General features: G+C 35.5%; 1 protein-coding gene across 1 annotated transcript; it reads right to left on the reverse strand.

Moving 5' to 3' along the window:
• Nucleotides 1–5500: 5500 nt before the first annotated feature.
• Nucleotides 5501–11300, reverse strand: LOC113294529. The gene is made up of 7 exons (XM_026542923.1): nt 10776–11300; nt 10552–10627; nt 9898–10437; nt 8628–9249; nt 8176–8555; nt 7369–7718; nt 5501–5575 (listed from the first exon to the last, which is right to left on the reverse strand). The coding sequence occupies exons 1-7, from the start codon at nt 11298–11300 to the stop codon at nt 5501–5503; spliced, it is 2568 nt and encodes an 855-aa protein (XP_026398708.1).
• Nucleotides 11301–11799: the final 499 nt, after the last annotated feature.

The raw sequence follows: 11799 nt of genomic DNA on the forward strand, positions 1-11799 counted from the left end.
CACAACCTGTGATATTTCAATTATATAAAAATATAACGCGAAAAAGAAATAACACAGACACCAGAAGTTTTGTTAACGAGGAGACCGAAAATGCAGAAAAACCCCGGGACCTAGTCCAGTTTTGAACACCACACTGTATTAAGCCGCTATAGACACTAGCCTACTACAAGTTAACTTCGGACTGGAATGTAGTTGAGCCCTAACCAAGTCTCACACAGATTAAGTTACAGTCGTGTTCCTTACGCCTCTGAATCCTAGTAGAACTCTACGCACTTGATTCCATTAGATAATCTCACCCATAACTAAGAGTTGCTATAACCCAAAGTCGAAGAATTATAAACAAATCTTTTTCCGACAGAAAAGTCTATTCTGATAGATAAATATGTCTCCCACAAAAGTACGTATGATGTTTTGTTCCGTCTTTTGATAAATCAAGATGAACAATAACCAACTGATAATACGGTCTTATATTCCCGAAGAACAGCCTAGAAATATCAATCACCTCACAGTAACTTAATTATATGGTAGTAGAAGAAGTTATTGTGGAATCACAAAGAATGACACGAAGAGCTTTGTGATTACTTTTTATATCTTACCTATCAGAGATAAATCTTGAGAAAATCTTAGAGAATATAGTAGTCAATACGATAGAATAAGTAAGATCAGAACATGCAACTACAGAGAAAATGGTTGTGTCTGGCTTCAGAATTCCAATGAAGTCTTTAAGTCCTTAACCTATAATGGTTTTAGGAAAAACCTAGGTTAAAGGAGAATCGACTGTGTGGGGATTAGGTTTTCCAGTTGCTAGAGTTCTCCCTTATATAGTCTTCAAATCAGGGTTTGATAGCTCATAAACAAAGCAATCAATATTCATCGTTAGATGAAATCTTGATTTAAGATTTAAGCTAAGTTTGCTTAAAACCAAAGCAATATCTCTCCACTGTTAGATGGTCTTAGCTTGTTACAGACAAATGAAATATTCCTTCATTTAGATATGAGTAACCATACCTGAACGTGTATATTGAGTTGGCTCAATAACAGTTAACCGAATGTAGCCATATGAACACTTTTGCATTAACCACATTCATATAACACTTCTAGATCAAATATGATGATCAATCAACCATGAAAGATAATCAAATGAATCTAATTGTGTTACTTATAGAGTTGTTCAGTTGTTTATATTCTCATAGAAGTATACAAGACACAATTGAAACAAAATTGGATTTGATTCATGATTGTACAAAGTACTTATTCAAGAATCAATTCATGAATATTAAGTCACAGTTTGCAAAGATTGCATTCCTTAATTTATAAATGTATTTGTTCATGAGTATGAAATCATACTTAACCGATTTTCGAACTTAACCAGCTAAGTTTGCAAACGGGTACGCAAACTTAAGTTCTGGACTTTGGTCTTGCCCGACAGTTCGCAAACGGGTATGCATACTTCGTCCCGGACCTAACCCAGGTAGAACCGTTCGCATACTGGTATGCAAACTTGGTTCCCGGACTTTAAAAATTAAAATTGTTCGCATACTGGTATGCAAACTTGGTTTCCGAACCTGAATCATACCACAACAATTTGCATACTGGTATGCATACTATGCTATATCCAGACAATGGTTAATTGTTCTAAACTCCCATTTCAATCATTGAAACATCCTTAAAAGACGACAGGCTATCTCACACATACCATTAGCTTATAATTAATTTTCAAGTGATCGAATGATCAATACGAAACATTCCGAGTCGACATCAAATGACTGTCTCACACAAATCATGTAAGATGTTTCAAGGCTATTTTCACATGATCATATTTTGACTTATTATTTAGTTTCCAATAAATAAATTGTTTCCAACTAAACTTGTCAAGAATAATGATGAACGTAGCTAAAGCAAAAAGCTTCCAACACATATTTCGAGAAAGATATAAGTGAGTTAAACTCAGCTCGAAATATCAAATGTGTATAATGTAAAAGTCTATATAGCTACACGACTTAGTCTCATTAGGAGATATAATAGAATAAACTTCTGAGTGGTAGATAAGTTTTAGTCTCCACATACCTTTTGTTGATGAAGTTCCTCTAAGCTCTCCTCAGTAGATCTTTGTCTTCACGCCGTGAAGTCTAAAGGTCAACTACACATTCTATCCTAATCGGAGACATAGATATAAGTAGACTAGAAATCAAGATTTATAATTTTGATCACCTAAACTTGACAAATAAGGTTGAGATAGCAACGCTTGCGAGTTCGACCGAGCAGTGCTCTAACAATCTCCCCCTTTGTCAATTTTAATGACAAAACTATCAATACATATGGATTACAAAATAAATAAACTTTGTAGCTTCTCATCCAACACGCTTGATTTCCTTGGTTCTTCAACATTCCTTGAATTCTTCGTCACTCCAAGTACTCTAGTGATCCCAAACGTGTTCAAATCAACATCATTATTGTTGAAGATCCGTAGCCATAACAATAAGAAAATAATTGTTCTCAATTATTGTTATACAGTGCCATAGTATTATTACATAACATCAAAGTTCAATTGTATCAGAACTTTGACAATAATACTACGGTGATATGTATCACTCCCCCTTAGTCAATACTCCACCTCACAATAAAAACCACTCCCCCTTACATAATGATCCGTAAACCATATGCATGTAGTGTGCACTACAAAATAATTCTCCCCATTTTTGTCAATATAAATTGGAAAAGGTACGAAAACTAGCAGGATCATAATGAAATTATCAAAGAGATTATTCATGACTAAAAGAGAACATATCAACTTTGTTTCGATGATTTCACATAGTCGAAACATAGTGTTTTCATCAAGGAGTTTATAAAGATACAAGATGACTCCTACAATATCCCACAACCGCACTCCCTACAAAGATTTGACAATTAAGCACAAGTTTAAGAACTCTCCCTCATAAAATGTCATTCCCGAAAGAACAACAAGAGCGACCTTACTTTTACAGGAAAAGAAGGATTTCTTTGGACATTAAAAAATTACATAAAACATGAATTTGTATACAGAAAACTCGAATAAATTAACCACAAGAAGACCTTAATGATTAATTTAATCGGAAATGCTCAACAGAAGAAAACTTACGGAGCCATACAATACTTTCACATAAAAGTGGATCAGGGAAAGATCAATACTGCGGAATATTCAAAAGCTCATTCTATGTTTTATCAATATTTGCATAATGACATAATAGACTTAACTTTTTACATATATGAGATAATCATAGTTCACGGACGTAAACCCACATATCCCATAAAATATTTTTGTAATATATAAACCAATAAAGATTAATACTGCAAAATCATCTTTCAAATAACTTTGAATTTAAATAAATAAATCTAAAACATTGCAAGATGAAAATTGTTGGCAATAGCTATGTGTAATCACAATATTTGCTATTTCAAACCCTAATTATCCTTCTTAAAACACAAGAATAAATTCTCATAAGAAGTTTCCTATACAAAATAAAATCAACTCCTAAAAACAAAAACAAACTCAAATGAAGTCAAAAAACGCTTTCGGAACTCTCACGAGTCTTGAGACATTTGAGCTTGTGATTGACAGCATCAACTGCTTCTTCGGAGAAGATATCCTCATTGAGAAGATCCTTAACATGTGTCTTCATGAGAATAAGGTCAGATTTAACCTTTTTCAACTCAGTTCGTAACACATTGAGACCTTTCATAGTAATCAACGAGCTGCAGTTTTGCTTCCTCAAAGTATTTAAGAAAATCATGAACCACTTCAGCATAAACCATTTATTCATGCTCTACATCTTGATGAGTATATGCATAATAACATGAGACATCATAATAATCATCAGGATTATGAGCTTTGACATCGTCAGCATCTACTAGTGTTTTTTTTCTTCCCTTTGGAACCGTAACCCATACCTTTATCAAGAAATCCTTTCGTAAAATCACAAGTGCGAGAAGGACTTGACATTCTTGATATGAGATAACTAACCTAGAGCGAGATAACTCAACTTCAATAGGATATGGTATATAAACGGGATTCCCAGGGAGTATAATTTTAGGGTTTTTAGAGTCGGTTCGTGACATAACACACGGGTACCCATACGAACACAAATTTAACCCATAAGAGGAAACTTAGAAAAAAAACATTGCTTTCACAGGGTAAAAGGAATACATCAAAATTTTGCCATGTGAAAATTTTCTTTCACAATTCTTAGCTCAATAAATTTTGTATTCTCACAGGAGGAAAATTTAAAGCATAAGAGTAGCTTATAAACACTCAATTTTTTCGAAATTTAAAAAGTAGACTCTTGAAGTGAATCTCAAAACAATCAATACTTATGCAAAGTTGTTTATAGACAATAGTCTATCCATGAACGATAAGAAAATAGATCAACTAAACAGGAAACATTTTTACAAATAAGTATACCTGATTATTAACATATCTTACTCAACAGGATTTTACATGAGTAAGGTTTCAACCCTTGTGATTAATTAACACAAGTATGAGCTTTATGCTCATCAAATGAGTATTGTTCATGGTTAATCCTCTTTTTCCTTCTATTTTTTGGAGGAAAACCTTTTTGATGTAAAAAAGTATCATAAAACTCATTGTCATCAAAGTAAGAGAATAAGTTTGAATCCTTACCAAAAGAAGTTTGTTTGGAGGATTTTGACAGCCTGTTGATAAGATCCTTGTATCCTTCAATTATCAGATTTAAGTTGTTCTTCATAGATCCATTGTTATTTTCGCCTTCCGGTACTTCTCTCACATCTTGAACAAAATCCTCCACCATAGTTTGAGGAGGACCTTTCTAAAATCTTCTTGATCGATTTGTGTTAATGCCACTATTAAGAGTTCGTACATTGGTCAAGTAGTTTGAACTGAATTTCCTAGAAGAATTCATAGGGTGAGTACTAAAGCCAATTGGTTTAGATGTATGAATGTCAATTACACCTTTGAGTATTAAATCTAAGGTGTGTTGAAGTCGACCAAAATAGTTGTCATTCAACCTCAATTTGCACTTCCGGTGAACATGTCCTTTTGAATCACAAAAGAAACATACTTTCTGAACACCAGTGCGATTAGAGTGAGTAGGATTAAAAAAAATTAGAATATTTCTTCCTTCCATGAGATGCGGTGATTCCTTGGTTAGTGGAAGTTGCAACTGCATCTTTAGCAAATAGAAGGGTTTGTAATTTAGCTTCTAAAACAGGTTTCATTGAAGAAACATGATTACGTGTAGTCATATTTTCTAACATCACTGTTGAGTCAGAAGAAATTGTTATATAGGACTCCATAGAGCATCCTTGAATAGAGAGATTACTCAACAAACGTTCTATTTCCAGGGCATCATCCTTGAGTTTAGCCTCGAGTAAGGTTCGGGATGAACATACTACAACATTTTCCTCACGAAGAATCCTTAATTGGGAATCACGATCTTTAACGATACCAATAATCATATTGACCTTCTGTTTCAGCCTATTGATTTCACTGCCTGGATTCTGACAAGTTTAGAATCGCTGCACTCTCTTGGGTTGCTTCCCTTTCTACTTCAGAATCATACTGGTCAAGAAGAAAATCAGGATAACACTTATCAATACTTGTCTATAGTGATGCGTTTGTCAGAGATAGCACTTCTGTACATAGAGTCAAATTGCTACAAACACATACTTATGAGGTCTTTAACGTGTTTTCCTTCTCTGATACCAATTGAAAAAGCGGGGGTCTAACAACCACACCCAATATTTCGTTCGACAAATTGAATGGACTAACTCCAATATAATTCCAAGAGAATCAACTTGACAGTCATACTTAATCAAGGAAAGATATCCAAAAGTTATATCTCTTTCTCAAATCAATCAGCAAATCAACAGGATGGAATCCGTGAATGGTCTTCAACTGTTGATGATGAACTTTTGAACTTCGTAGAACCTTGACAATTTCTAATTCTTTTCTTCAATTTCCTTGTTGCTTGGAATTTCTTTTAAAATTTATTTTTTTAAATTTTTTTTGAAAGTAATACAACAAAATAAATAATGAAACTACTAAATCCATGGATGAAGGACTTTATCACTCAATTTTCCACAACTTGTATTGTCTTGATTTCATAAACTTCACTAATTCTCATCTTATTTTATTTTCTTTGCTCTTGTAAAATACCTCTTCAAATGTGTAGAATTCTGCTCTTTGTACTATATCTTCACTTTGAATATGAACTTTTTACTTTTCCTTGAATTGTTGCATGTAAACCTTGGACTATTTCAACGTTCTTCATAGAATCTGACGTTGCTCTGCTCGTTGATTATGATGTGTTTCTATGGATCTGTTGATGTTGTCGAGAGAGATAGAATGGTGCTAACTGCAAATCAAACTACAAGAAGGAGTTTTCATCTTTAGACGTCATCCTCATGATTGATGGAATTAGCACTCAAGGGATCAAAAATAGTGCTGAAAGTGGTGCGAAGTTGGGTAGCTCAACATTCCTACCCAGAATTTACGTACGGTGACACACACTCTAAAAGGAATTTTTAGATAGTCACAAAAAATTGAAGGTCGGTGCCTCTTTTGATGTAAAAATAGGTAGTCTCCACTAAGGGTGATCACAACTATACTACCAAATATCTTTGCAGCACCTAATTTGCCCACCGGCATGGTTAAATCCAACTTTAACGCTCTAACAACTAAGAAACATGATTGTGTTCTCTAGTTCTTCCAATTTCAGTTATTTCGGTCAGATTCTCTATGTAAACATAGCTAGAAGCATGCTAGTGACTCTAAAAATCTTTACAAGTTGGAGGTTTTATGCAAATATTTACAAAAATGTTTGAATTTTTCTTTTCTTTTCTTTTCTTTTTGTTTTTTATTTTATTTTTTTAAAAGGTGCAAAAGACTAAAAACTCTACATGCAAAATACTCCCCCACACCTAAATCTAACACTCTCCTCAATGTTTCAACATATGAGCAGAATTACAACAACATATCAGGAGAACAACGCATAGTAGATTTTAAGGGAAGAGATTACCAGATGCAAAAAGGATGGTGCTAGACCATAAGTGGATGAATGCTTTGAAAGCAAACAACAAGATATAGAACGATAAGAAAAAAAGTTTGGTTAGCACACGTAAAATGTATGCAAAAAGAAAAACAAAAGAGAAAGAGAATGGACTTTTAATCCATATGTATGTACACAAGTGAACATGTTTAGTCCACATAGACGGGTTTTCCAAGTCTATGGTCTCAACTTCTGGTGGAAGATATTCCATAAATGGTTTCAATCTCTGACCATTGACCTTGAAGATGTTCTTGTTTGCTGGATTTTCGATTTCAACGGCTCCATGAGGGAAAACAGTACGTACCAAGAATGGACCCGACCATCGAGAACGTAATTTTCCTAGAAAAAGATGCAAACGAGTGTTGTACAATAAAATTTTGTGACCAGGTGTGAAAGACTTGCGCAAAATGCGCTTGTCATGAAACACTTTCATTCTATTTTTGTACATTTTAGCACTGTCATACGCATCATTTCTTAATTCTTCTAACTCATTGAGTTGAAGTTTTCGTTGGGTGCCCGCTTTATCAAGATCAAAGTTCAATTTCTTAATAGCCCAATAAGCACGATGTTCTAGCTCTACAGGTAGATGACATGCTTTACCATACACCAGCCTATAAGGAAGGGGACATGCCAATGTGAGTTTTGTATGCAGTTCTATAGACCCACAAAGCATCATTTAAACGTAAAGACCAATCTTTCCTAGTAGGATTAACAGTCTTTTCAAGAATATTCTTAATTTCCCTATTTGAAACTTCTACTTGGCCACTGGTTTGTGGATGATATGGTGTTGCTACGTTGTGAGTGATTCCATACTTGCGCATAAGTGATTCAAAAGGTCTATTGCAAAAATGAGTACCACCATCACTGATTATTGCTCTAGGTGTTCCAAAACGAGAGAAAATGTTTTCTTTTAAAAAAGAAAGAACTACTTTATGGTCATTTGTTTTGGAAGCAATGGATTATACCCACTTAGAGACATAATCAACACCAACAAGAATGTATAACATACCTTCAGAGTTAGGAAATGGACCCATGAAATCAATACCCCATACATCAAACAGTTCAACAATCAAAATAGGTTGTAAGGGCATCATGTTTCTTCTTGAAATACTTCCTAAATTCCGGTATCGGTCACAAGCAACACAGAATGCATGACTATCTTTGAACAATGATGGCCAACAGAAACCACTCTGCAAGATCTTTTCAGCAGTTTTCTTGGCACTAAAATGGCCTCCACATGCATGGTCATGACAAAAAGAGATGACATCTCTTTGTTCAGAATTGGGTACACATCTCCTAATGAGTTGGTCAGGGCAGTATTTAAACAAGTATGGGTCATCCCAAAAGAAATATTTCACTTCAGCCAAGAATTTAGAGCGGCCTTGTTTAGACCAATGCAAGGGCATTCTTCCAGTAACAAGGTAGTTAACAATATCAGCAAACCAAGGCATTTCAGATACAAGCATCAATTGTTCGTCAGGGAATGATTCTCTAATAATCAAGGATTCATCAACAGATTCAACATTCAACCTGGACAAGTGATCAGCAACAACATTTTCAGACCCTTTCTTATCTCGAATTTCGGGATTGAACTCTTGTAACAAGAGTATCCATCGAATTAGACGAGCTTTAACATCTTTTTTAGACAAAAGATATTTCAATGCAGCATGGTCAAAATATATGATGACTTTAGAACCTATCAAGTATGATCTAAACTTATCCAATGAAAACACAACAACTAGTAATTCTTTCCCAGCTGTTGAATAACTTAGTTGAGTATCATTAAGTTTTTTACTAGCATAGTAGATCACATAAGGGAGTTTGTCTACTTGCTGACCTAAAACAGCTCCTACAACATAGTCAGACGCATCACACATAATTTCAAATGGTAAGGTCCAATCAGGTGGTCTGACTATAAGGGAAGATGTGATAAGAGCTTTCAATTGCTCCCATGCTTCCCTACAAGCGTCATCAAAGACAAATGCGACATCTTTTGCGAGAAGACTACACAAGGGTCTTGAAATTCTACTAAAGTCTTTGATGAATGAACGGTAAAAACCGACATGGCCTAAGAATGACCTTATCTCCCTCACAGAGCGAGGTTGAGGCAAGTGTTGAATGAGATCAACTTTAGCTTTATCTACTTCTATGCCTTTTTCAGAAATGATATTCCCTAGATCTATGCCTGAGTTAACCATGAAATAAAAAATTTCCCAATTCAAAACCAAATTCTTTTCTTTACATCGAATCAGCACAAGAGTAAGATGATGCAAACATTCATCAAAAGAAGACCCAAAGACAGAAAATTCATCCATGAAAATTTCAAGAAACTTATCTACCATGTCAGAAAAGATGGTCATCATGCAACGTTGAAAAGTAGCAGGTGCATTACACAACCCAAAAGGCATACGACGATAAGCAAATGTACCATAAGGACAGGTAAATGTAGTCTTTGGTTGGTCTTCGGGTGCTATGTGAATTTGGTTATAGCCCGAATAGCCATCTAAGAAACAATAGTGACTATGCCTTGACAACCTTTCTAGCATTTTGTCAATGAAGGGAAGAGGAAAGTGGTTGTGGTTACACGAGTGGGGACTAGCTCATTCATTTCATTTTGAACTACATTAATGGCAGACTTTTTGGGTACAACTTGAATGGGACTGACCCATTGGCTATCTGGAATTGGGTATATGATACCCGCATCAAGCAATTTCAGAATCTCACCCTTAACAACATCTCTCATATTGGGGATTAAGTCTCCTTTGCATTTTCTTAGATGGTTTAGTATTTTCTTCAAGATTTATGTGATGCATGAAAATTGTGGGACCTATACTTTTAAGGTCTGAGATGGTCCAACCTAAGGCCTCTTTATGTTCTTTAAGCACTTCTAAAAGTTTTTTTTCATGTTCTGTATCTAAACATGATGCAAAAGTCTCAGAAGAACCTAAGAAAGCATATTTCAAAGTATCAGGCAATGGTTTCAAATCAAGCTTAGGTGGTTCGACAGGAATTGGGGCAGATTCGGAATCAGAGAGTGGGAGTGGTTCCACTGCAGTTTGCCATTTAGCAATATTCATGGGTGGCACAGATTCAAGCAAAGAGTGAACCTCACTAATGTACTCAGAATCAAAGAGATCTAAGTCAAAGTTATCTAAACATGCTTGCAAAGGATCCACATATAAGATGTCAGGCAATGAGTCTTGGATCAAACTCTCAATCATGTTAATCTCATGCAAATCACTGTCATCACAATCTATGGGTTGTTGACTAATGTTAAAAACATTTAGTTCTACAGTCATGTTACCAAAGGAAAAATTCAACACTCCAATACGACAATTTATGATAGCATTGGACGTTGCCAAGAAAGGACGTCCTAAAATGACAGGAATATGATTATCAGGATATTGCACAGGTTGAGTATCTAACACAATGAAGTCCACAGGAAAATAAAAATTTTCAAACTTGATCAACACATCTTCAACAATACCACGAGGGATTTTCACAGATCTGTCCGCTAACTGTAGAGTAACAGGAGTGGGTTTCAGCTCCCCAAGACCTAATTGCTTATACACAGAATATGGCAAAAGGTTCACACTTGTACCTAAGTCTATCAAAGCCGGTCGATTGTATGGTCACCTATAGTGCATGTGATAGTTGGACTACCTGGGTCTTTAACTTATGTGGGGTCTTGTTTTGAATAATTGAACTTACCTGCTCGGTGAGAAAGGCACGCTTGTGTACGTGAAGCTTCCACTTTTGTGTGCATAGATCTTTCAAGAATTTAGCATAAACAGATATCTGTTTGATTGATTCAAGAAAAGGAATATTTATATTGACTCGCTTAAACATCTCCATCATTTCATTGTATTGGGTACCTTTCTTCTGTTGCACTAATCTTTGAGGAAATGGAGCAACAGGTACATGAGATGGCGCAGGGACATTAATATTAGTGGAATTCTCAGAGTCACTATCATGCTCAGATTCCTTTTCCACAACGGGCGTTTTCTGTGGAGTTGTATGCACCGGTGAGTCTGATTTAGACTCGACTGACTGTAGTACACGTACATTGTTCTCAACAACTTTACCACTACGAAGAGTGGTGACAGCATTCGCATGATCACGAGTCTCATTACAAGTTGAGGTGCTTGCCTGAAATGCATTTTTTTGAATTTGTTGAGGTTGACTAGGTAGTTTACCTTTTTCTCTCTCATTTAGTGCATCACAGATTTGACCCATTTTAAGTTATAGACTTGTGAAACGTTGGTCTGTGGTCTTTTGAAGTTGTAAAAGATTTTGGGTCAATAGACCGACACTGTCTTCAAAGCTAGGTTTTTTTTCTACAGGGTACTGAGAGTGTGATTGTACTTGGGAGTTTCTAGGATATGAATATCCTTGGTTATTACTCGTTGTACCCCCTTGTACGTCCCCTTTAGACCATGAAAAATTAGGGTGATTCCTCCTCCCTGGGTTGTAGGTCTGAGAATAAGGGTTGTTCTCTTGCTTATGATATAATGCATTAGCTTGCTCAAGTTTAGATTCTTGAAATGCATGTAGGTCTGGAAAAGTATCCACTAACTGGTCTGAAATATGACAGGCCGCACAAATGGCTATTTAGAATTGGTCACGGAGAGTAGGTGGAGTAGTTTTCACATTCTTCTGCAGCTCTAGTGCTAGCGCTTCTACTTCATTGTGCTCAACATAAGTAAACTTACGGAGCAACGACTGAGTTAACCAT

This window comes from Papaver somniferum, chromosome 7, assembly GCF_003573695.1.
Source record: "Papaver somniferum cultivar HN1 chromosome 7, ASM357369v1, whole genome shotgun sequence".
NCBI classification, from domain to species: Eukaryota; Viridiplantae; Streptophyta; class Magnoliopsida; order Ranunculales; family Papaveraceae; genus Papaver; species Papaver somniferum.